Source organism: Athene cunicularia, assembly GCF_003259725.1.
Source record: "Athene cunicularia isolate RWA chromosome 1 unlocalized genomic scaffold, athCun1 chr1_part1, whole genome shotgun sequence".
In the NCBI taxonomy this organism is placed as follows: domain Eukaryota; kingdom Metazoa; phylum Chordata; class Aves; order Strigiformes; family Strigidae; genus Athene; species Athene cunicularia.
The window spans coordinates 116,405,919-116,433,207 of record NW_020799091.1 but is presented as its reverse complement, the minus strand read 5'-3'; the positions used below and the strand labels follow the sequence as shown (position 1 = coordinate 116,433,207).

General features: G+C 40.4%; 1 protein-coding gene across 1 annotated transcript; it reads left to right on the top strand.

The window, feature by feature from the left end:
* Positions 1–1,032: 1,032 nt before the first annotated feature.
* On the top strand, positions 1,033–10,724 carry C1H3orf85 (chromosome 1 C3orf85 homolog). Its single transcript, XM_026846856.1, has 4 exons — positions 1,033–1,081; positions 8,383–8,531; positions 8,737–8,822; positions 10,646–10,724. Exons 1-4 carry the CDS (start codon positions 1,033–1,035, stop codon positions 10,722–10,724), a joined length of 363 nt encoding a protein of 120 aa, XP_026702657.1.
* The last annotated feature ends 16,565 nt before the right edge of the window (positions 10,725–27,289 follow it).

The following is a 27,289-nucleotide window of genomic DNA, read 5'->3' as shown; positions in this document are numbered from 1 at the left end:
TTCCATAGTCTCCTCTCCTGCTCACTAATGTGTAATGACAAAAACTATAAGGCTCTGTAATTACATAACTAAGTGCCCTTTTGTTTCCCAACAAACCTTTGCTCCATCCACTGTCTAGACTGGATGGTTGTCACTGTGAATGAAAGAACAAAGTACTACTGCCCATCAGCATGGAGTCTGGTCCCTGACCTGTAACATCAGCAAGGTCTAATTCCTTGATGTAAAGATGCATGGGTACGCACGTGCCTGTGCTGGTGAACTGCATGTTAATTTATGTCAACAGGTGATAAAGCTTAGCTTTTCTGTGGTCTGTTGTCATCAGTGTAGGTGAGCTTATGAAGATAAACTGGTCTGCAGTAAGACAACTGTTACTGACAGTGAGTTGTATATAAAAAGACAAAACCTAACTGGAGAGATGGAAAAGGTAAGAGAGCATGAACTACAGTCATGACACCAGCAGAAGGCAGTGAAAGACCCCGTGACCTGTGCCTGGTTCAGGGCAGGAACAAAACTCCCTCTCTCCTCATGTGCCCTAGTGCTTTCTCAGTCAGTTTTATTATAAATTTATTCTCCTCATCCCAAGCTAAAATATATTGTATGTATCTGAGGCACTGCTCTGAGAACAGGTGGATTCAAACACCATTTCTCACCATTCATATTCGCATCAGACTATAAACTGCTCATGCCCATTACCACAGTGAGGGGAGAACAATCATGCAAAAGACTTTCTCATAGACACTTGTCTGTTCAGGGCCATAGAACAAGCCCAATACACTATTTTGTGTTGTAAAGCTTATGGAGAAGTTAATACATCCACACAATAATGAGCCATTAAGGCTCATTAGAGGCTCAGCTTGCAAAGTATGCAGAGGCATATAGAACAAATCTGAACTAAGCACTGTACCCTGCCCTCTGCCTGCACCAACGATTTACAGGTATCTGGTAAATGATTTATAAACCTAAAGATAACAAAGTATAAAACTGTATGACTGCCTCCACTTTACAAAGGAAACACTTTCTGGATAATTTACCATGTCTCTGAAAATGTTGCAAATTTTGGTGTCTGCTCTGCTGTTTACAGGTAAGTGCCTGGCACTCTGTCTCATGGTTTGTTAAATAGCTGGCAAACTCCCCCCATGTTACCACCAGCAAAACACTGATGGAAGAGAATTAACTGGAAATCACTGCAGCAGGGACATATGGGAGAGTGGGCGAGCACAAGACTGCATAGCAAATTTTCTGAAATAGTTTTTTATTCTGCTCCTTGTGACTACTTTTGGACCTCTTACTGCTCAGCCCATCAGGTATGAGAAGTGAGGATGCATTCTTGACCTAAAGGGATTCCTACAGGATGATTTCCTGAACTGTTAAAATTGTAGAAAGAGCTTAATGCTGTTTTTCTGGAATTCTCCCTAAACATTATTCTGATCTCAGCATTTATTGTCTGCAAGAAACAATTTCACATGCATAAAGATCCTTCAAATGATCTATTTCACAAGTGATTTCTGGGATGTCTGCTTTGAATTGTTTAAGGAGATTGATTTTTTTTTTTTTTTTTAAAAGCTCTGAGGTTGTCTGATCATTGAACCTTCACAGCACCCTGGCAACCAGGGCACCTAAAAATCAAGACTCACCCTGTAAAACTTGGACCATAGTGAGAATTGATGGGGTGGGGCTACAGCATCAGCAAGGCTGAAAGAATGCTTTTCCCAAAGCTGCACAGACTGGTATGATCAATAATGCACATGCTGTGAGATTAATTTATTCTTCACTAAATTAGAACAAACCAGGCAGCAGTAAGTAACTGTTGACTTCTCAGGTGATTGCCCACATCACAGAAAAGATGCTCCATCCACATGCATGCTTTAAAAACATTTCTTAGATCCGAGTGATCCAACACACAGGCAGCAAATACATGATGTGAAGAGCTAAAGCAAAATGAAGCAGACAGAATTAGCCAATGCTTAATCATGAATTAATAAAAAAGGTGGGTTTTGAATTGGGACCATAGTCAGGTATTCTCTCTTTTATGGGCCAAATTATTTTCCTTATCATATGACCCTAAGTTTTGGCTGCAGTGAGGCTCTGCAGGGAGGGAAGGAGATAGAAAGGGTCTTTCTCTGTTCTGCAACTTAGAGCTCACCTAGAAACCTTCCTTTCCCCTTATTTAGACTTCCTGATCCGCTGTACACCTGAGCTTGGACTATTCCTGGGTACTTGTCTGTCTTCCCCAACCTCACCTCCTTTCCATTGAAGGCCATCATGACACAAGCAGTGTCACCTGGAGCCAAACTGGGAGCACAGCAGCTTGCTGGCCCTCCTTTTGGAAAAATTATCTGTGCTTTCTTCTCCTTTATGTCTCTCTTTTTTTTTAACAGCCTTGTTTGCCTTCTTTCCCAGGTTCCTTTCTTCAAACAGCAGGAAAAACTATTTGTTACTGATTTTTGAAGAAGTCTTAACTGATCACAAACAGTTCAGTTTTTCATTAATTGCGAATTCTTTCATCAATGATCAAAGTGGTGGTGAATTAAAACAGGCTGTAAGACTCACTCATGAGAGCCCGACCCTTCATCACACCCTCAAATCAGCTACTATATATCACTCCTCATAATAAACCATCGCCACATCTCTGGGAAAAGGCTTTCTGGGCTCTTTGCTGACCCTTTTCTTTAACCTCTGCAAAATGCAGCAGCAAGGGATGGTGTGCAAGAGTGTGATATCCTGGCACTGGGATCATTACTGAAATCTCTCAGGTGTCTGATTGGGGCATCTTGCCCATTCACTCAAGGTTAAAGTGATGGCCACTATGGATTTCGGAAGGAAACTTCACCAGGACCCACTGAGCAGGACCAATGGACCAATGCTTTCTTTTAATACTTTGCTGCAGCGGAAGGAGTTAATTCCCTAGGATTATCTAGGATTTTTGCCAAATTGCCTTGCTATTTACCCACACCTGACAATTTTCCTGACCCCTGGCGTCACACCAACAATATATTCAATAGCTAATTCTGCATTAAGTGTCTGTAAACTGTCTGCCTTTGCTGATGAGCAAATGAGGCTGATGCTGTAGCTCTAACAATTGCTGATGACTGAGCTCTCACCTCTGAACCAGGAGCTCATGTCCTGTGCTGTGAAATTGAGAATTGTCAAAGAATAGAGACTACTGTACTTTAAGCTTTAAAAATAAACCTAAATTTCTGACTGGATATGAACGGTGTTGTAGCACTTAACAATCAGAGACTTTTAAGTTTTGCTGTCAACAGGTATTAGCAAATCTGATTCAATTTTATTTTAAGGCTTGTTACCATCCAACCACTTTGGGATACATAGCCAATATGCATATGCACATTTCTTTTTCACCATCTGAAAAAGCAATACGCAGATATTTGACTTTAATGTAATTGTAGTTTTCAAATAAGAAAAGGTGACACATGGCTCAGAGGTGGCCTGCAGAACCCAAAAGTCTGTCCTTGCTGCAAGACACCCACATACGCAAATTACTGACAGATAACCACATCTTGATTTCCATGTAGTACCACATAACCTAGAGAAATACTTTAGTGAAAAGCAAACCCCACACTATTCTTTCAGCACTTGCACTGTTGCCCTGTGCTATTCCGAATCCTCAGACTGAATCCTGGGGTCTTTGTGAATTTGTTATATTTAGAAAGTCAGCTGAAGCATGGAGGGGGTGTGTGGTCATTCTGGCTCATTTCTAACGTTAAGAAACACATCTGAGCTGCAGGATATGATTTACTTTTTCAAAGTTCCCAACACGTCAGCACCAGCCACCTCAGCAAGGTTAAAGTGTGCAAGGTTGAAGTTTAGCTCTGTCCAAGTTTAGCCTCTGTCCAAGCTCTGTCCTAAAGTGCTGATACGACTGACAGTCTTACCCCTGTGAGCTGACATTTTGACCAGACAATCAGCAAAGCTGATAATAAGATGAGTTTTTAGACTAAAAGGAAAGGAGTCAGAGCAATCACTAACTTCTGACATTTAAATTCCATTGATATAAATAATTTCAGCAATAGGTTTTCAGGTTGTCAGAAACTTGCAAGTCTTCAGAAATTAGGGAGAGAAACAAATAGCTCCAGTTTATATGACAATGTGCACAGAGAGTGACTGAAGTGTTGCTAAGTAATTGTCATTTTTTTTTTTTGGTAAATATCACAGCAAATTAAACATAAACCACTTTTCCCTGTGGCATATGCACACCAGGTATAAATTTTGGTCTCAAGGCTCAAGATTGCTCCTCACCACTTACACAATACTGTTGATTTAGATTAAAAAAGGCTCCCTGGGTTCCCGCGCGCGTGTGTGTGTGTGTGTGTGTGTATGTGTATGTATGTGTGTGTGTGTGTGTAAGCATATCCTAAAGTTTAAAGTTTTCTCTGTTTATCATTTAACTCTAGTATTAGACATGCAAATGGAGGCTTGCCTGCTTTCCCCAAAGACTACTAAGCACATAATGGCTCGTACTGCTTAGTTTTTTAAGAGGAAAAAGCATATCAATTAAATGGGTGCCTTAGCAGGCAAAGGTGTCAAAATTTAATCCCATACTCACCTTTTTGATTGTGTGATGAAGTGGATAACTGCACATTCAGCTGATAGAAAAAGATGTCTTCCTGGGAAGACTTTGCAGTTTCACCCAGCTAAATATCTTGTTTTCTAGAAATCTATCCTTGCACAATAGAGTTAAGCTTACATTTGAGTCTAGTATGAAGAGATGTTAAGGCACAATAATTCAAAAATCTATGCAGGTTGACTTTATATTTTAAGTGCAGTTTCCTTGGTATACTGTATTATTTTTTTGATTATTACCTTGACATTTCAAGCTATTTGATACGTCTTTTTCATAATCAGGTGGTTTGGTTTTGTTTTGGTTTTTATAGTCAGTGCTGGATTAGGTACACATTTACTATTTTGGCAAAGATGACAAGGTTCTGCCACTGTCTCCTCTCTCTCAAGTTTAGTCTTATACCAGTTTACATTAATCCAAAATGAGATGCTCAGAAGGCACCACAGCAGTAAGGATTACTAATAGCTTTCCCTCTGGACAATCTATTTAGGTGTACAGGATAGACAAAACTACCTGAAGGCAATAATTACAGGAGCTAAGCATCTGCTTGCTAAAACCAGCCAATTTTTTCTATAATTTACTTTTCATGTGAGAACATTAAGCGAATCTTCAAGACATTATGAAAGGAAACACTCTTAACTGGTAACAGCTGATACAGCCCCTGCAATAGCTCACTCCCCACACACATTCCTCCTATTTTTCCTTTGGGCCATTAAACCCTAAATGTGCTTTTCAAATAACATATTTATCTAGGAGAAAGGAGGAAAACCAGCATTGAATAAAAACATCAACGAACAATAGGTCTGATTGCTCTGCTCTTCAGAGTGAGTTAACTTTGTTTCACCACAATTTGCAATTCTTCACCTTTTTCAGCTCAACTTTATGCATTGTAAGCCCTACCATTAACACGACCCACCTGCTCTTAACTTCCTCTAGTCTCATGCCCAGGTTGCTCTGAAACTCTGTTCTCCTGGTTACTGTGCTAGTCTTCTGCAAAATGGAGAGCTGCAGTCCTTCAGGAATAGTCTGTGTTTATAAAACACCTACCTGAGCAACAAACTCTTCCAGAATCTTTTAATAAGCCATTCAAAAGGTGGGAAAAATTACACCCAGTCTGAAAAACTTAAATTGTGGTAAAATGAGGGTTATTTGCTGAAGACTATACACTTCATAGGGGCTACTCAGATGGAGGCATCTGTCCTGATGCCCCCAGGTGTACATTAGAGCTTTAAGACCTTGCTTTCTCTGAGCTCTGCCAGAGCACAAGCAGACACGCAACCTCTGGCTTGTCTGTGTAGTCCCAGTGGAAGACCAACAGGACTATTTCTGGTTTCACTAGAAATGGTCTCACTGGACTTCTTCTGGAGGTGAAGTTTGCCCCATTCAGAGACATATAACGGTCCTTACAGTGATATGAAGAGAGAATGAGCTAAACCTGAAGGATTAGTTTCAATAGAAAGGCACTTACCTGATTTTCTTCTGGTACTTATGCATCTTTGGAGTGCCCCAGCAGCTAGAGAAAAGCCCTACAGAGATGGCTCCTAAGTGCTAAAGGTGAGGGGTGGAACGATTTGAGATAGTAGCTAGAAAAGAACAAGAACCAGGTGTCAACAGTGACAAAAGAAGCCAAGAGCAGAGCTGACACCTCTGCCTCCCCTTGGTGCAGGCAAGTACATTTTAATCAAAGTGAATATTCAGTATGATTAGGGATGGCATTGCTCACTGGATACAGGTGCAGCCAGAACAGACTGTATATTAAAAATTGAAAGTTAATACCCTTAAGATGCAGAACTCTGCACCACAGTAGCCAAGACACCACCTCACTGTCCCACCAGAAGAACAGCAAGCTCTTTTTTTTGAAGATGTGGGCAATGGGGAAAATAAACACAAAAAGCAGAGCTGCATAATGATCTTTCTTTTTCTAGCTTACCATGAAGCTGGAAGGCCAAAGCACATACTGCTGATAAAATTTAATGTTTAATGGCCCTTACTAACTATATATACATATAAAGAAAAGTGAAGGCTGTTAGTGAGCCAATTTCTGATCCCAGTTATCTCAGTCCAGAAATGTAATCATGAGCTTACAAAATATTTAATACCAAAAAACCCCCAAATTCACTGAAGAGAAGGTAACAGCTTATAGATTTTTTTTTTTTTTCCCCTACTGGAAAATAGTAAATTGCCAGAGGAATGGTGAAATTTGGTATGAGCTTAGTTTTATCTTTTGCAGCTCTGGAACAGAAGTGTGGCGCCTTAATAGACAAATGCAAGAATTGTTTGTTTTTTTTTTTTTCTCCCCAAGCCAAAAATCTTACTTGTTTTCTGAAGTACAGAAATAGCTATTCCTCGGTTCCCTAAGGGAGAGAGCAGTTCGCACAACAAGTCTTCACACCAAATGTCTGAACTTAGGTTTTTCCATTGAGTTGTTAACATTTTTAAAGATGGTATTCCTTGAAAACTCCCTACCCCAAAATTTCTGCCTCCAGTTTCTGGTTATAGTAACTTGGCATCTGAAGAAACCAAAGTAGAACTGAATTACTTGGACTTGCTTGCAAGGTAATTTTTCTAAAATACTACTTGCTTTTTTTTTTTTTGTTACTGTATAATCAGGCATTTTCTCACCTTCTTTTCAAGCACTGTTTGGCTTTGAGAAGAAACCAAGTGAAAAGGAGTAGCAAATACTCTAACTCACTTATCTTCTACCTATATACACTCTGTACATTTTCTGTTAAAAAACTTCAGAGCTGCCATATTGAGGATGATCAGCAAAGCTAGCCATAATAGCAAGTGAACTAGATTCACCTGAACTTTGTGCATGAAAGCAAATATTTGACATCCTCAGTTAGATTTCTCCCCCGAGAAATTCAGGAACAAGGGCATTGGAGATCTGTCAGTGAGGCAACAGCTTGCCCTGCTAAGCTCCCAATGTAAGACACAATAGACAAGGGTTCAAGTTCTTGGCCCATCTATACCAGATATGTGCAGGTCACACTCAAGTGTCCATTTAAACCCACTTCACTGAATTGGAGCACAGTTGTTTAAAGACACTGGCCTTAGCTTGGCTTATATATCTGAGTTTCAATTTAATCAGTGGTTCATTAAAAATTGTATGATTTGAACTGACAGGCTGTTTCAGACCAGTTTAGCCCCAAATAAGTTTATGTCTCAAACACTAGAGACTAAAAAGAAAAGACTTTTCCTACGTCAGGGTCTTTCATACAAAATTAATGAAGAATTCAGTCCTTTTTCTTGAGCAGAATGGTTATTTCAAGAGATCTGCAAGAAGTACTTTTGCATCTGGGATGACCTCAAAAGCTGTCTAAAGCAATGTAATAAGATTAGAAGTGCAATATCTTGCTCATAGAATAATTGCCATGCATGCAATTTCTGTGCTGCTACTACATCTAAACCTGGAAGTTTAGAAGGCAGAGTTAACTTCATAGGTAGGTTTACACTTTTTTAAAAAAAAACCCTTTAGGCTCCTCAACACACCTGAGACCTGTACAATTCCAGTCTAAGGTTCTTTTCAGTCACAAAATCTTGTATTAAAAATATTTAGTGCTTTAATTTGATTGTAACTTTGTTTATTTTGGATCCAACAGCAAAATAATGATTTATAGCAGGTGTTTCATTACTTCATAACTTCAGGCTTACAAAAAAAGTCTTTCTGACGATCTGAGGAAGGACCATCTTTGATTTCTGTTAAATAATCTACAGATCCAAAGACATGCTCCTTTGGTATAAATATGTTTTCTGAAGTGCGCATTCTAAATTATTATTCTACTATTACAAATATTTGTCAGCTTCCATTTCAGGTGTCATTGGAGCACCTTTTCTGACAGAAGAATCAGCAAATCAATTTATACGACTTAAACGACAGATACCGTATTCTCAGAACTACTGGGACCCAAGCAGCAGCCAGAATGCGTGGGGATACACCGTGGCTGAACAGGTATTTTCTTCCATCACCTTGAAGCATCTACTGAAAAAAAGAAAGTACAGGTCTGGGATTAACACATAACAGTAATTTCAGTAATTGGGGCAAGGGAAGAAATCTGTCCTATTTATCAATGCAGGCAAGGTTGCTCAATAGTCACACATTGTATTTATTCAGTATTAAAGCTCAGAATATTCTTTTCTGTATTGGTCTACTTCAGGTTAGTGAATCATGGACAGCTTTGAGAAGCACTGCACAATACTACATGGACTTGGGTTCTTTTGCTTTTGAATCTTCAGTTGCCAGGTATGATGGGGTTTCTCATTTCATAGACTTAGTATGCATGCAGGTACTTAAGTAAAACTGACCAATATAAGAGTGCTGGCAATTGGGTCCTAGTGACATAACTCGACACATTAACAAACCCAATTATAAAGAGACATCTTGATTTATTTCTTTTTTTGCCTGCCCAAGTTTTATAGTTACTTAAATGTGGTGATTTTGTTGTGGCAAGTTCTTTTTAAAGCATGCTTTGAAAGAATTCAATAAAAGCTTAAGGAATATATATATATTTTTAAAAGTCCACAGAATCTAAACTGCAGCAATATATACTACATATTTGATTTCAAAAGCAGACAGAAAGCAATTCCTGAGGAGAAAAATAAAAGATAAAAAAAACACCATCTATTTCAGTAACAAAACTGTATTCAGTGTAGAATAAAACCTCAGTAGAACAAAACAGAGAATGAGGCATAGCAGTTGGTAAAACCAGTATTTATAGATCAGCACACAAGTATGTGAAATGAAGTGTCTCAAATTGTCATAGAGAAATTGTTTAGGACTGTGATAAAATGTACATGTTTTTGGGACATCATTTTGTCAAATTTAGGAAACAATCACTAAATTATTCAGTTTGACAAGCACAATGCAGAACACACACTATTCCTGCGAAACACTTTTCATATGAAGATACTTCAGTCCTTTGGAATGGACAGGAGTGGGTAGAACTAAACTCATACAACTTCAAGTTTCAGTGCTTAAAATAGTTACTAAGACATAGCAATCTGATCAGTCTACTGTAACTACCAATAGGAAAATGGGTATACTTCTTCTCATAATATACTTTGAATTGAACATGCTTTGAATTTTATTGACTTAAGAGTAGCTTTCTTCTTGAAAGCGAGCACAAAATTTAATTTTGAAATGCAGGTTTTGAAAAGCACTTTTTTATAAGATAAGAGTTTGGTTTGGAGAATCTTGGATTGAGACATCTAGGACTGTTCCATCTGAAAGGTGATGCCAGTTTCACACACTCTGAACAGAAGCAAAGTAGAAGAGAATAACTAAAACTCATGATTTCCCCACCCTCCTGCCAAGCCTTTAGCCAGTGCCCTAGGGCAACTGGAAGAAGGGACCAAGATATTCTCTCACAGTTTCTAATGCTGATATGTGCAACAGCTTTCTTGGCCAGCAGCCATCACTTCTGCCCTATGACAAATATGAAGTTACCTGAAGACAATTTACTCAATTATCTGGAAAAAGCCCACCCTGTCTTTTCCATCAGAAAAATTATTCAGATAGAAAATGCCTAATTGCATCTAATTATTAGCTGTCCAATACACATGTCTGAAGACTGTGATCCTGACAGCTGCCAGGCATACTGCAAGATGAGTTATGCCTCCAGAATGATAATCCTTATGTCGTATGACAGGATTAAAGCTAGTTTACAGAAACACTTTTATAGGCACTCCCACTGAAGCACGTTTATGATTTCAGAGCGTGGCTGGTTAACTCCTAGACTGAAATAAACTTCCCAATATTAATATGACAGAAATTAACATCCAGAGTTTTTATGAAGGCAGTAGAAAAGACATCAAGATAGAAGTTACAAAAACTGTTATGGATAAAGTGAAACAATGAATTTCAACCTTACTGTTCATGATTAGTGATATTTCTGAGATGGCCAAGAAAAGCAAGCCTATATAACATATGCAGGGATCTGGTTCAGGGGCCGTACTTCCAGAAGAAAACATTTGCAAAAGCTTGCAAGTCTGACCAGAGCTGCCAACAGGATCTTTAAGTTAAGTTTGCAAAATTTTCCTAAAAGCAATTTATTCCATCTTTTCTAGTGACAACATGAGATCTTACATGGACATGCTACAGCAGTCTGGGACTCACCTCCAGCAACAGACAAGGATGAGCTATTAAATCCTACACATCTTGTGTCTGGCTTATGTTAGGATATGGCATGTTATGTATTTGCCATTATGTATCTGATGACTTTATCTCATCCCACTGTCTAAAACCAAAATTAACATGCTAATTATCTCAATATAGAATATTTTATATTCATGAGTAGAAGTGAGATGTAAGTCATGGTAAACTGAATAAGAAGTTGAAGACAAAGGCAAGCAGATTAAGGTTAAAAAACCCTGTGTTTTCAGGTAAAACTCCTTTTTTTGACTAAATATTTGTTTTTAAATGTACATTCCTGCTTCTATGACTAAAACCCACATTTTTCTTTCTCACTATTTTATTTTAGCTGCATTTCTGAGAGGCAGTTAAGAAATGGAAATCAGTCACTTTGGGAGGGTAAGAGAAACAGAGTACATTTGCTTCAGGTTTGGAGGAGTGTACTTCTGCACTTCAAGTGCCTTTCCATTTTTTTCAAGTACTGGAGTCAAATTAGTAGATATTATAGTATACATCCATATCATGTGTATGCTTTCTGCATTTAAACTTATTTTCTTGGTCTGGAATACCAAAATCAACTGAAGCCACAGCTACCACTGTGGTTTGCTTTTTCTTACTCCATGGAAGTAGGAGAGGTGGAAACACTTATTCACAGGTCATTTTCTAATAAAAGTGGTAATGATAAAATGCTCCTTATGCCAAGTTCTTGAGTCTAAAAGTTTCCATATTTGTATCCATTAATATATATCTTATTTCATTTATATCTGATTCTTTTATGTGGTATTAATATACTGCTAGCAATTAAAAGCTTTCAACCCTGTTCAAAATTTCTGCATGGACAAAGAGGACCTGTTGGGGAAACCAAAATATATGGTAACCTTAAGGGTAGGCTAGGTGGATGGAGGCAGTATTTGCTCACCCAAAGAGGAGGTTCTGTGTGTTGTGCCTTTAGGGTTCTTTGTGAATATGGACTGTATACTGACTGGAATGAATTCAAAGGTAATATTGGATCTTACAAAAAGAAATGCAGATTTTGGCATTTTGGCAATCTCTACCATGCTTCTAGGTATGAAGCTCTCCTTAGGCTCTTATTAATTTCCCTGCATAGAACAATGGTCCTGAAATTGCCCCTATTCATTAGCTGAAGCTGAAAATTCATTAAACGCTTGAAAGAGATAAATGAGGTGCAGGTTCAGTATTTGCCACGTAGAATTTCATATCTTCAGTCACACTACTTAATTATGAACAGTTCATTCAAAGATAGGGGGTGACAACTGATGTATAGCCTAAAAGACCTCACTAGTTAAACACAGTCCTGGCCTGTCCCCTTCTGTCCCTCTTCCCTGTGCTGCTTGACGTGGGATAAGTGAGTGCTCCCGATCCTAAACATTCCAGTATTTCGCTCAGTAACGATGCAGGCATAACAGAGTTGTTACTGAAACTCTTCAATTTATAGCAAAAAAAGGACTGTAAGGATAAACATTGCCTTTTATTTTAAATGGATATAAAGTAAAAATCAAAGGACCGCTTCCTCCAGCTGTGCACCTTGCTGGTCCCAGAGATATTTCCGCTCCACAGGCAGCAATACTCAATCCACACGGGCATCAGTTCCTGAAGTGCTGCTGGTTTCAGCCCTGCCTCTCTAATTGATGTTATTGCTGCCAAGGCAGGGGTTTGGGATCTGCTTGAGAATTAGCTGCAGTTTTCATGCCTGCATGGTAACTTAAACAAAAATGAGAGTTAGTTCAGCAGCTGATTTGCAAATGGACAACAGGCATCCCTGGAGCGTGGATCACAAAGTCCATCAATGAGGTGGAAGTTAAAACGGAGTGCATCTTACCTCAGCTGCTATCAGCTGGTGAGGTAACTACCCAACCTTTATGAGCCATTTTATGATTGTCAGAGCCATAAAACTAGAATAACCACTGCCTGAAGTCTGTTGTCATGAGGACAGTCTTGCATAAGACCAGCTTTGCAACCAAAACGTCAGACAAAGCCAGGGGATGCAATTTGACAGTTCTGTTGTACAATTCCTGTAAAGAAGTGGTTCTGAAAGCCAGAGCCTCAGTCTGCAAAGCCATAGCTTCAAGCTAATGTCAGTAATTCAGATAATTAGTCTTGCTGAATTAAATGGGAAGAATTGTGCATGCATGAGTAGCGGTGGCGGATGAGGTGCTTATTTCATGTTATCAAAATACATGCCACTCATGACAATGAGCAAATGGCTTTCACAGGCATTTGAACGTTAAACTCCTTCCTCTGCATGTATTAATAACCTGGAAAATTATTTACCCTGTGAATTTGCTGCTCCCCTTATTTAGCTTGCCATACTGTTTCAGCACTTTACCACAAGTAACTTTGAACCCTTCTTTACTGCCTTTTCCCACACATCTTCCTGTTGCCACCTACAGGTTTTATCTCTTTGCTTCTACACAGCACAGATACACATGCAGTACCTTAACAATGGCAAATCTAAAGAAGAGGGCTAAGCTAAAGAGAATTTCAAAAATACAGCTCTGCTGGTCATGAGGGTGGAAATGCAGGACTCAGGACATAGGATCTTTGCTTCTAGTGCAATGGAGAATGGTTCCTCTAACTAGTTTCTGAATACTTCAACTTTTTGTAGGAACCTCCCCCCCAAACCACACAAACACCAAAGCTCCCTGAGGTCAGAGACAGCAGAGGTCCTGGGGAAGAGGGGTCACAGAAAGCCAAACTCACGTTTGTTTCCATATAGACATTAACTGGACGGATGCAGGAGAACATCCTCCAGGCAGTCCTAAGTTTCCAACTCTTTTCTGAGTGATGTGAGCAGGACAACTATATAAAATCAGCAGAATGACAGAAATCAGGACAACCAAGTATATCATGGTTGATTACCAGATCCGGTAGAAGCTCTTTCCCAGGCAAGACACTTGAATGCTCTCCCTCCCATGGGGGTTCTCCAGTGCCGAGTCAGATCTGAATCATGTTGCAGTCTGTTCCTCTGTCACAACAATTGCCTGTTTCCTCGGCTTCTTGGTTCCCTAATTTGGCAAAGCTTAGAAGAACCAAATTACCTTTGTGATCTCTGCTACTCTGTCAAGTTGAATTGAAAACAGCCCACAGGTTAAAAAAAATTACTGTGGCTTGACATAGGGGATAAGCACATGACTACCCAGACAACATGATTGTAGGAGTCTTGCCATGTTAGAGAACCACATGAAAGATTCAAGTGTAGTCTGACATGACAGGAGAAGTAAGAAAACCCATATATCCAATAATAATTAAAGAAAAAGATTAATACTCCATGGACTTTCTTTTAATGAGAAAAGCAATTCATTCCAAATAGAGTAAATAAAGGAAGCTGTAGAACCCAAGTAATCTATATATAACCCACGTTACAACGGCTGAATGTGGGATAAGTTCTAAGATACAGAGTTTTCTATAAGCTCAGCAGAGCAGTTGAGTATATAGAGGTAATGAGAAAGAACCATATATTTTATGAGCTGAAATGATTTCTACAAACAGAACAGTGCAACCTGGTTTTCAATGCAAGATCTACACACTACTTCATCGCTATGGTAATTCATATGATTGAACCTGGTCTCATATGATTTTAATTCATAAACCTTTTTGAGTTTATATCACACTATCATTATGTGCTTCTTTTGGGCTTTATCTTCTGTTCTCTTGATTTAAACCAAAACAGCTGAGACAAAATATTCATCTAATCTATACCTGCTGCTGTAATCCTCAATGCCAGCAAAAGTGGTCTGTGTTCAAAGCAATTTTATGTTGGCTTATTAAATATACAAACCACCCACCGGAGGCAGGTGCATTACTGTAACCACAACCACTCCATGTAGAGTGGAAAATCAATTATTAGCATTTTGCATCATCTATATGAAGCAATGAGATCAGTAGTTAAAATATAAAGATAGAAAACTAGCCAAAATTTTAAAGTTCAGTGAGGAAAAGAAATAATCATTCTTTGTAGGTGATTATTATCTGAAGTAAACAAACATCAATAATTACTGTTCTGCCCCAAAGATTGTTGAAGAGATATGTATTTCAAACAATATGATATAAAACTTGTGGAGTCTAGTTTCCACTCGCTGGAAAAAAAAAGTAACAACTCTTTTTATGAGAGGTGAATGGTATCAAGCTAGATACCTGTAAAGGTGATCGACATGCGGCGACACAGGAAACGTCTGTTCCCTTTGAGTCCAGACCAAAGTCATGTCCTACCACAGCATGAGGCAGGCCAAGTGCTGCTGCTGGGTGTATTAGAGATGAAACAAATACTCACTGAGCCCTGTAATGCAAATTTAACCATCACCTCCCTAGGGAGCAAGCTTTCCCTATGCCAGCGTCAGTCCACACAGGAGTAGGAGAGGAAGAGGGAACCTCAGTCTTCTATGATCAACCCATAAAAGTTTCTTTCTCTAGGAGGCATTACAAGATAGTCAGCTTTGAGTGACACTTCTTATTCAGCTACTTACTCCTGGTCACATATCCACTGTTAAGGTGATTTCATGCCAGCCACTGCCTCCTTGGCAGGACTGAACAAGCGTGTGAGATCCTGTCTGAATAATTCAGCTATGTCCTGGTTGTGACTGAAAGCTGCTGCGCAGCAGGGAGCTAGTTCAGGGAAGGCTTAAAAAAACATCCTTACAATTGCTGTCAATATTATTATCATAAATCCAACACCCAATTATGCAGAATGCCATGAGAAAGCAGTTAGTCTGGTGTCCTTGAAATGCAGGTAGAACTAAGGACAAGAAAGCAACCACAGGAAGAAAGTGGCTAAAAAGACAACCATGGATCTCAGTGGTGGCTGCTCAGCACTGCAAAATAACTGATTAGGTAGTTAATTAGAAGAATGAGTTAAAAGGAGTCTTGTTTGTAATTTCAAGCACGTTTTGGTTGAACCTTGCACAGAGAACTACAAAGTGCTGCTTTCTCTCAGTGTCTGTGCTCAAGTATTATTGTGTTACCTTTGCTGGGGATCTCACGTAGAAGGCTCAGTGCCTTCTGATGGTACGGGACCTGTACATCCCCACATTACACCATGGGCAGGATGCAGCCTGATTTTTGCTACAGTACCTCAGAAGGCAACTACCATTACATTATACCTAAGCTACATGTACTGACTTTGTTTTTAACTTAGAAGTGCTTACAGAAATGAGGCAGAGTCTATTTCTAAACCTAAAGGAACAAAAAAACCAACTATGCTTTTGAAATGCTGGGGTTTCAACCCCAAGTTAAGGCTGACATATGGGTGATTCCCACAGCCCTTCCCAAAGGGGGGTGAGTTTGCCTTGAGGCTCCCTCCAGGGTGCGGCCAGCCCTGCAGGGAGAGCCATTGGGTAAATGAGCCCCAGGTGTCGGCATTCAGTAAACCAAGGTCAGGTGTCCCACTGAGGGGTAATTGCTGGGACCACCTGCAGGAAGGACAGTGTCTGTCTGTGAGGTGGATGCCCTGTGCAGAGTTCCCTGTTGGGGAAGGACCTCCTGCCTCCCTGGAACTGGGCTCCAGTCAGGCCTGGCTTTTGTAAACGTGGGCTGTGTAGAGATTCAGTCTGTGGCTTCCTTGGTCTGATGTGTTTGGCTTGTTGACTCAGTTGTCTCCCGTCCCTTCTATGGGAGACTGCACCATTTACCCCACCCATTGTTGGTCATGCGGTGTCATTGTTGGGGTCAGTGAGATTGATGTCGATGATGTATAATCTGACTTGTTTGTACCCCCAGCGCTCACCCATGTACTGACCCTTTTGTATCAAATACAATTTGGTTATTGGTTCATCTTTATGCTGGCTGTGTTCTTTATGCTAGGCCTAAAAATTGGCAAAACAGCTTTTCATATGTCATTTGGGACAATTACCTTTTTCTAAGTGTACAAACAATTCAAAGCCTCTCTAGTTTGTAGACTACGGAAATAATTTTCCTAGAAATAAAAAAAAAAAAATAATCTCCCTTTTTGTTACTCAGGGTTACACAGTTCCCTACTCCTTTCTTATCTTCTCTATCCCAGGTTAAAATCTATTTTCAGTCCGTCAATAATTGCCAAAGGACTAGATCTATCCAAAGTACATCCCCAGGTATTGTTTATAGCAACCACAGATTACTCTGTGCCTCACTAAAATGTTCAGGCTGCCTTGATCTATCAGGTCAACTGTGTCAGGAACAGCATATGCAGCAGTAATTATGAAATAAGAAAACTACAAAAAAAGTGTCTTTCCTTGAAATGATGGGCTTTGTTATTAAGACACACTGGTCTGAAACCAGGAATGGAAGCTGAAGGATTTTCAGAAAACTGCTCATCTTCTGCTAAAACCCTCTTTCCCACAGTGAAAACTTCGAAGCTACATTACTAGTGGGAGCCATGACAATGGAGGACAGGGAGTTATTTGAGGTAGGCAAAGCCTTCCTTTCCAGGTCTAAATTAACACTTAAAATTGCGTGTCTGGAAAAGAAGGGGCAGCCAGCACATATGTGGAAAATATTAGGCACACCGTCCTAAAATAATTTTCTTGAAGATCACTTAATGAGTAAGCAGAGATTAAGACACAAAAACGCTGTATCCTCTGTGTCATAGAAACAATGAGTCCCAGAAGAACCAGGAAAAGATAATTGCCCAGGAGAACCAGGAACAGATAACTGCATTTGTCTTAGAAGTTCACTGGATAGCCTGGGCCAGCCAAGCTCTCTATGAATCTTTTTTAAAGTGGAACTACTCTGCCCTGAAATCTGCTAGCTCAAAACTGCTGCTACTATCAGTCCAGAAAAGGAACTCTGAGAGAAATGGTATAAATTGTCAGGTTTGGTTTTGAGCAAAGGCTGAAAGTAGCTCATCTATGCCAATAAGTTGGCTGGCAAAGGACCAGATCTCTCCTTTGTATTTGATCCTGATACCAGTGATGTCTTCTTTTACAAGTCCTGCAGTATCAGCATTCAATCAAGTTAAGGAGCTAGTTTTACCATCCTCTAAAATTGGACATCCTGAAGTATGTATGTTTATATGAAAAATGGCTCACAACACTAAAGTGTACAGACCTACATTCATTATCTTTCTAATACAAGATCATACGATGTGTAACAGCACTACCTATCATTATGTCCAATGAAAATAATGGATTATAAGTGTTTCTGTCTCATTATCTTGTGAAAGAATTGTTATTAACTTGTGACTACACAACAGTTTTATAGAAAGACTCCTTGAGGACAGGCTATATATATGCCTGATTAATTTTTTTTTTTTTTTAACATTGCTTGGATTGCACAGCAAACATCTTACATGGAAAGGACCACTCAGTGATTTCTACACTGTGGGCTTTATAGTTCTCCAAACCTGCCTTAACACAGATGAATATATACCACAAATATATATATATATATTTTTTTTAACCTAGAAATGTTGGCTGTTAAGATGGCAAAACAGTCCACAATGAGGACATGGTTTCCAAAAAAAAGGTTGGAAAGTGTTATTGAATTACAAGGTGGCAATGAGAACTGAGGTTTTTTTCAGCGTGTATGGACATCCTGCTGATCTGGTATGCCAGTGCCAGACTGTACCTCCAGAAATAATTAACAATAACAGTTACACAGATACTTCATCAGTAGAAACATCAGAGAATGATGAATCCATGCAAAGATTGCACAGGTAGAATAGAAAGTCCATTACAATAGATAGATGCATTAGTAGGCTAGCAGCATATTCTTAGTGTGTCAAGTTCAGTTTTCCAATTTCGTCTTTTTCCTGGGCTCAATGTCAGTGAAGAAGGTTTGAGTAATTTCAAGGAAATCAGTGTTATGATTTTTGTCCATTGTTATGTTTGTCTGTTTTTTCTTTTTAATTTTACAGCTTTTAAAAAAATACAACATCATATTTTACTATCAAGTGCCCAACTGCAGTTTTTCCTGCCAATCATATTGTATTGTCTTTGTTTCCAAGTGGAACAAGCACAGCTCCTACTGGGTATTCATTTCATTGACCAGCAGAGACACAATTAAAATTCTCAGCACACAAATGATCATTCATGGACGCTCATGCCACTTGAAATTTAAGAATGGAGACAGGCTACTTGAGTTTTTACTTGCATATGCACAAATGCTCATCTGAATTACTTGAATTCCCTTCCATGTTCCAGCAGAGCCACCACTTCTTAGCAGTAGTCCACAGCCTCGTGGTCACACTTGAACCACTTACATAGTAAATACTTTCTTTGAGCACTTTCAGAGGAGATCCAGTTAGTCAAAAGGCCATGAAATTAACTTGTTTGCAAAATGACCTAATGAAACAGCCCTATAAAAATGCCAGCCACCACCAGTGGTTCTCTAGACTACAACAGCTTCTGGACAGAATTTAATTTTGTCCTATAATGCTCCAGCTTGCTTGAATTAACTGCACAACTGACTTTTCTTCCTCTGCATAGTATTATCATAACTGTGAGAAGGAAAGATCTTTCTCAGAAGACCCTCAAGTTTTAAAAACTACATGGGAAGACTAAAGAGTTTCTTCTTGCAAGACAACGTCAGTTGTGAAAGTGATTCTTCTACACATCATCTGATAAAACCCAAGTCTCAATCCTAACACCTTCTGTAAAGCCAAAGATCACACTTCAAAAGCAAGTATCAATCAATACTCAGCCTAAATCCATTGATTAGCATCATACCTAATCTCAAGAGTTAGTAATGAGCTGGATGTATTTTTCTTATTTAGAGGTTTGGACAAGTGTAGTGTTCAATATTTGAACAGCAGAAAATTCAGCAGATAGAGACGTAAGAAGGTTAACACTGATACATCTTGCCAGGCAGTGAAGGAAAATGGAGGTGTGACTCCTTGGTAACTCCAGAAATAGTTAAATACCATATATGGGACATAACATACTACAGGAATACTCTCCAAGCTTCTCCTCCAAAAAGGAGAGCAAGTCTTTATTTAATGGAAACTCATCCTCCTGAAGCCATCAGAAGGAAATACGGTTTGGGAGGGTAAAAATAGAACAAAAAAATAAGCCTTCTTCCAGGTGGAAAGGAATTATATATATAATATCTCCTTCCAGGATAGCAGATTGGCCATGGGAGAGAGTGGGTTTGACTGGGAAGAGCTTATCTCCAGCAGATGCAGCCTGGGGCACATATGAGCACAGAACTGCTGAGAAGGGAAAGAGTCTATACAAGGCAGCTGGAAATGAGAAAGTGGAGGGTGACCTTTTAGATTTAGTTTCAATAGATTTGCAACAATTACCTTGCATTTCCTCAGAACTGACTTTTATAATCATTTGTGCTGGTATTCTCCCTTTTGGATGCTGCAGATGAATGCTTTCATTCAGGGTTCAGTTGAACCTGGTTTGCGTGGAAAGTGACTGATCGATAACAGGAGAGTGTTCGGGCATCTCACACAAAAGAGCACAGAGAGCAGAAGGGCAGGGAGGAGAAAAGAAACACGGTGTGTGCAGGTGGGAGGGAATGAGGGGTCACAGGAAAGACTGTGATTCTGATCCTATTTTCTGGGATTCGGAAGCTCATGTGGCCCCAAGACAGACATTTTGGGAAAGGAAAGAGCCTTTCCACACCTGGGAAAGGCTCAAACACCACCCAGGAGCAAAGGCAAGGGTGACCAAAGGGGCTGTTGAGGAGGGCCTTTAAAAAGTAAAATAAAATCACTGTTTAAGGTGCAATAGTGGCTGTAAGGTGTTAAAAGCTGGAAAGTTGTACTTTAAGTGGTGAATGGTCACACTAGCTGCTGTTCAGGGAAAAGTAAGGATTTAAAAAAAAAAAAAAAAAAGGTCTGCCTAACATGAGAGCATAGATCTGATAACATCTCTAACACCTGGACTCAAGGCTGAGCACAAAGAACTAATTCCAGCTTTTGTGCTTTTCCTGATACAGATTCACATACCTACGTATCTGCTTGGTTTTACTCATGTCTCTCTTCACTCCAATAAAATCAGATGAATGTCATTTGTTGTTGAGGTACCAGCAGTACCAAGCTCAGGTGTTACAGCCTCAACCACGCAGGGGAACAACTGACCCCCAGTGTTTGCCTGCCTAGTATAGCACAACAGCATAAATTAAACAAACAGCTTGCACTTTGCAACAACAGGAGGGCAGTGAATTGTCAAAGATAAGCCCTTCCCAGGGTGTTAATTGAGTTGAAGTCCAAGAGTCTGAAGACAGATATTATCCTTCAGATCTCTGCTTTGATTCCAAAGTAAATGGAAAGCAGATCGAGGTTAACTTTGCTTCTATCTCCTTAGACAAATGCTCAGCTTGCATGGCTAGCAAAGCAAAAATAAAAACAAAAAGCCACACACATACAAAACACACCAATACCTCCCCCCAATTGCCTTAATAGTCTATTATTGTACTGCCATTTGGCAATGACCTAACAGAAGTAAATAAAGATCTAACTAAGAAAGATGAGCAAATTGAAAGTCTTGGAAAAAAATTCTCTCTTAAAAAATGGCTGGATTTTGGACTAATCCCTTTTTCATCCCAACCATTTCATAAATGCCAGGCCTTCTTACATTAAAATTTCCCTTCATTTATTCTTTTTTAAAGGTAGTGAACAGCCCTGGCCTTTGGCTTTTAATTTCATACCAGCTGAAAGCAAGACACAAAGTTTCTTTTGACTGTAACCCGACACAGTTCAACAGCTCCTCGACAGCAGGGTTGTGACCGTGCCCTTTAAAACCTTCAGCAGTTTAAAGCTCTTGCATACAGAACATTTTTTTTTCCAGGAAACTGGTTTGCGTGCCTTCTTTCCTCCTACCTCTTGTGACTTACGTTAGTCTTTTTTTGGCTCAAGGCTAACATGGGGAAGACTGAGCAATTTAGTCACCCATCAGGGTTCTTACCATTACATGAACAATGATAACAGTGTGTCACTGTGCTGCTTCCTACCTTAAGTAGGATTAATGGAGGGAGACGAACCCTGCTGAAAAGAGATCAATGAGGAGATGCCAGCCTTCAACCAAAAAGGGCTTGGAATGTGCTCTGGGATTACGTAAAAACCCGTGGTTGCTGCTGTAAATATCTGCCTTAGTGGCGGGAGGAAGCAAGAAGTAAAGTGGGATCACCCCATAGTAAAGCTTTACCTACTGACTAAACCAGGGCAGGGTGGTGGGATTTTGCTTACTTGCAGGCCTGAAATGGAGTGGAAACAGGTCTCACACAAGCTCCGACAGAGGAGACTTAGACTGGGTCAGACGGCAGAGCCCTTAAACAAGAGGCAGCGTGATTGTGATCTCCCGGTTTGAGTTACTACCCTCCAGGAGAGGAGACAGAGGAGCCAGCCGGGGCTCTGGAGAGGCAGCTCAGCCTGTGCCTGCGGGGACCCAGGAGGTCAGAAGAAACAAAGACCATCCACCCTTCTTTTGAACTAGCAGCATTTGTGCACAGTCTTATTTACAAAGAAACCTAGCTCATCAGGGCTTTTAGGTGTCATCATGGAGGAGAAATCTGTGCTGGGGACATCATTCCCCCTTCCTGTTCCTGGACTCCCTGCTGTTGCCCACCCAAAGGTCTCCAAGGGCCCGTGCACAAGTTGGGAAAGCCCCCCCGATGACATCCAAGGTGCCAGACATGGGTCCCAGGAGGCTGGCATTTGGTGGGGTCATGCCCAGCTCACAAGTCTGTTCCCATCAAGTTAATGCTCAGGTAGTAAAAATTTTTTTTTTTTTTTAAAAGCCATTTCATAACTCTAGCAATTCCTTCCTTTTGAAGTCTCTGACAACCCTCATTGCTTAGCTCTCAGAAAGCAACTCCAGCTCAAGAAAATCACTTCTTGAAAAAACGGTTACAGCAAAGAGCAAACTCCCTATTTCTTCTTACACCTCCTACACAGAAATGTCACAAAGGTACTGCCAAAACATTTTCTATGATGACTGGCAACTTGCTTGCATGCCAAGAGAAAGGAACTTGTAAGAACATGTAAAGTGTAATCTTGCCATTTGCTGCCTTTAAAAAGTTTTTAAGAGATGGTAACTACTTTTAATTGAGTTTGAAGAAGGGAGCTATGCTATATTGGTTTTATTTTTTATTTTAATCTTAAGCAACTCACCCATGTCTAGTCTTCTACTTATAACATGAAGAAGAGTTAGACTATACCATGCACAGGTAAAATTTAATTAGCTCACACTTCCTCATTATCCTAGATTGCAATTTGCATTCCCCGTGCCCTGTTTAGGAAATGATGGTGTTTCTTCTGCATTTCAAGTGTTATTTATGTACAGTCCCATCATCACTTTGTCAAAAACAAATGTCAGAGGTGAAGAAAGAGACCTGCACTACACTAATTGCTCATTGATACCCTAGTCAGGCTTATGAGCCTTTTTAAAAAAAAGTTATAAAAGACACCATAGACCAGTATCTCTATCCTGCAAGAGTAATTTTAAGTATTTCCTCCTGATGATAAACAGGTTTCTCACAGACAGCAGTGCAGCTGATATCTAAGAGTCTTAAATTTTTGGGTTTGTGTTTGTTTTGGGTTTTTGTGTTTTTTTTAAAGCCATTTTATATTTGAGGGCATAGCTGTATTTCCTTAAATCGTGCAGAGAAAGGAAAGGTCTGTGATTTAGGAGTGATGGCAAAGTCAATGAGTCTTATGTCAACATCCTTTATCCAAATCTAATTTGATAATGATGAAAAGGTGTCACTTGGTGATCTCTCTACCTGAAGTGAATTTATGGTAAGACACTTGATGGGCAGGTGCTTAAAATAGAAAAGCTTTTCTTATACCCGTGGCAGCTTCAGCTGCATTTTTTCTGTAGACAAATAGAATACCAATGATATCAGTTCAGACAAATGAATCAGTCCACATTTGAAGGGATCCATTGATCAAAGGAGAAAACCCCCCAAAAATCAATGCAGAAGAACCTCTTCCCCTCACCCTGCCTCTCTGCTATCACAGTAGAAACTTCCGAAACATAATTATTCCAACAAACCACATTGCCATTCCAGAGAAACAGTAAGCCTTTTCCACAAAACCTCACAGAAAGACAGTCTGAAACAACAGCAGAGGAACGTACAGAAAACTAACCTCAAATTATTTGCCTCCCAGATTCTAATTCACGGTGCTTTGTTTCTTCTGAAAAGTCACTTCCCCCTTGATTTCCCATCCAGCCCTTACATCTGTTCCCCAGCACTGAGGGTCGCTGCAGAAACAGACACAAGTTCACTGCAAGAAAAAAGAAACATTTCCTTGAACCATGACTTATCAGGGCTATGATTTCAGCAATATGTGTTTAGGCACACCTGTATAAATAAAGCTGCAGGTGAAGAAAGTGAAGCAATACTGTTATTGATGCAGGCTTACCCTTGGCTTTGGAGAAGTTAGGAAGATGTTTTGACACAGCTGAAGAGCTGTTAGAGCATGAGACAAAAGCAGGAAAGAGGTAACAGATGTGAATCTTCACCTGGTCTTGGTTTGCAGTCCCTCTGGCATTGCCTAATTCTCCTGCAATGGAGCATATGAAAACAGAATTAACCCTGTGAGTAGCATTCCTCATGTTACTTGATGCAAATACCATCCCTAGAGTTACAGAAAACAGTAGAACTAAAGTCAGGTTGACATTGAGGTGTACTGCAGCTTCTGGTGCCACACTGATAGCTTAAAAAAATCCAAACAAGAACAAAGCTCCTTGTAAGTTGCTGGACCCAAGCATGATGCTTCATAGCCCTTTTCTTTTTTCTAGTCACAGTTGTTCTTTTTCAAGCTGGGTTGTAATTAATATTGAAGGAAGAGCTCTGGGATATTAACTGGTCCATTCTACGTCTCAAAAGCTGGGAAAGAAAAAAATATGGATCATCCTTCCACACATAACCAGCTGCAGTCATGTTATGTAGCTCATTTTTCTGGTTCGTTACATGCAGTCTGCTGGAGAGTAGGCACAAGTGGAGGGCAGGCCTGACTGAAACCCAGGAAACCCACAGGAAATATCAGGTGTTCGAGTATATGGGTAACAGTCAAACTACTTGCTCTGACTGTGGTTGCTCCATGTTTGTTTCATCTTCCCTACAATACTTATTTTTAAAATAAATTATTTATTTTCAGGTTTGGCTTAAATGTCTAATTTCAACCAGAGAATTCCAGCTCACAACTTTACATGTGTTTAGTACATTTATGCTTTTCCACATGAAACATCCCATGGAGACAGAGAAAAAAAGGGAAAAAATAATTCTAAGTATGTTACCTCTCTGAAGAGCTGCTTTAAGATTGTTATTTTTATTGCGCAGATCCATGCCCTGTTAACTATCATAATAGCAGACTGCCATGACTAGAAATGTCTCCCTTACTTTCTTCCTGGATTGCCAATTAACTGAGACCTCACTGCAGAGAAAAGGATGCTGTTGCTGCTTGCCCACCCATGGCCCTAAGTAAACATCAGGAGGAAATCAGTCCCACCCAAACCCCACTGCCAAGTGTGTTTGTACAGGTGTCACAAATTAGAGCAGAATTTGGCCTATAGAAAATATTCAGTTGTACATGCTGGAGAAAACTGATGGGTTGGTTTGAGGATCTCTCAGGGATGTTTATAAGGCTGCCTACAGATAAGCTCGGGGTCAGGGTGAATGGGCTATTTTTTTTTTTTTTTTTCTTTATGAATTAAACATCCCTGGTACGTATACTGGGTCTAGCTGGGATGGAATTAATTTTATTCACAGCAGCCCATATAGTGCTGTGGTTTGGATTTATTTTTCACTTTTTCAAGGTGGTACTTCACCCTTTGCCCCATCTCCATCCCCTTTCCTAGAAGGTGCACATTATAGAGCTGTATCTCATGTCCATCATACCTGTGTGAGGGCTTCTCTTCTCCACCACTTTTCAGAGGAAATGGATGAGTGCATCAACTCATTTCTGGCAACTTTTTGTAAACAGGGAGGAATGTGTGGCCATATGGAGTGGTGCACTGAGCTAACAGACTGGTGTGAATCCTCTTCTGGGAAGCCAATCTCTCTGTCAAGAAAAAGCAAAACAAAGGAACTCAGCAAACATGCACCCAGGATTCTCCAGATGATAAAAGCTCCAAATAAGTGGCACTACCTCACATATGCTGTGTGTAAGCACAAGGACAGTTACTTCAGCATAGCTGGCACAGGGTAACTTGAAGCATGATAACCCACTATGCTGAAGTTTGCTGTTAGTAACTGTTCTGGTTGCAGAGAAGGACTTCGGCTATGGAGACCTTTCCATGACGTTTTGATGAGAGATTGTAGCTCTTAACCAAGGGCAGCCCTACTAATTTCAAGGAGCACTACCTCATATCCCATCAGCGATACTTTAGATAGTATTTTAAATCTTTTCCATGACCATGGAGATCTACAGGGGCACTTGAATAACAGGGAAGAGGAAGATGCATAAATCAAGGGGAAGAAGTCTTTAAAGACAGTATAAGACTGTGAAGTAACATGCTTACCTGAAAGGAGATGCCAATATTTAACATTTCATTGAAGGAGCTCTGTCTTTAAAAGCTTATAGGGCAGTGTGGAGAGTGTTTCTAATCTGTGGGATTTGTGTGCATGGTGGGGGTTTTGGTAGCGGGGCAGGGGGTTACAGCAGTGGCCCCCTGTGAGAACTTTCTCAAAGCTCCCCTGGCTCCAAGTCAAACCCGCCTCTGGCCAAGGCTGAGCCAATTAGCAACTGTGGCTGTGCCTCTGTGATAGTGTATTTAAGAAGGAGAACCGGGGAGGAGGAGTGGGAGTTGTGAGGAGGACACCTATACAAACACTGAGGTCAGCAGAGGAAAGGAGGAGGCAGGGGGGGAGGAGTGCCAGAGCAGAGACCCCCCTGCAGCCCGTGGTGAGAGGGCAGGCTGTCCCCCTTCAGCCCACGGAGGTCACCGGTGGAGCAATGCCAACCTGCAGCCCGTGGAGGACCCCAGGCCAGAGCAGGTGGCTGCACTTGAAGAAGGCTGGGACTCTGTGGGAAGGCCCCGCCACTGTAGGTTGTTTCTGGGAGGACTGGAGCGCATGGGAAGGATCCACACCAGAGCACCTCAGGAAGATCTGCATCCTATGGGAAGGACTCACCTCAGAGACAGTTCATGGAGGACTGTCTCCTGTGAGAGGGACTCCTCACTGGAGCAGGGGAAGAATGCGAGGGGTCCTCCAACTGAGGAGGAAAGAGCAGTGGGACTGACTGCACCCCCCATTCCCTGCCCCCTGTGCCATCGGAGGGAGAGGAGGTAGAGAAATCGGGAGCAAAACTGAGGCCAGGAAGAAGGGAGTGGTGGGGGGAAGGTGTTTTTAAGATGTGATAATGCTTCTCACTGTCCCACACTGTCCGTTAAGCGTTGATTTTGTTAGTGTTTGAATTAAGGTTCTTTTTCTTCCCCTAACGAGTCTGGTTTTTGCCCATGACCATAATGGTTGAATCATCTTTCTTTGTCCTTATGTCAGTTCCCAACCTTTATTTTCTCCTTTCCATACCTGAGGGGTGGACGGGGTGAGTGAGCAGCTGCATGGTGCTTAGTTGCCCTCTGGGCTTAAACCACAACAACTGCAAAACCAGCTACTATAATCCAACATAATAATATTTGAAAATACACTGAAAGAAGGGAAATCTTCTGGATAAAGACACTTACCAGCAACTA

Coding starts and splice junctions, on each gene's coding strand:
- C1H3orf85 (XM_026846856.1), top strand. CDS start 1,033: ATGTCTCTGAAAATGTTGCAAATTTTGGTGTCTGCTCTGCTGTTTACA. Junction 1,082..8,382: donor GTCTGCTCTGCTGTTTACAG/GTAAGTGCCTGG, acceptor AATATTTGTCAG/CTTCCATTTCAGGTGTCATT. Junction 8,532..8,736: donor GATACACCGTGGCTGAACAG/GTATTTTCTTCC, acceptor GGTCTACTTCAG/GTTAGTGAATCATGGACAGC.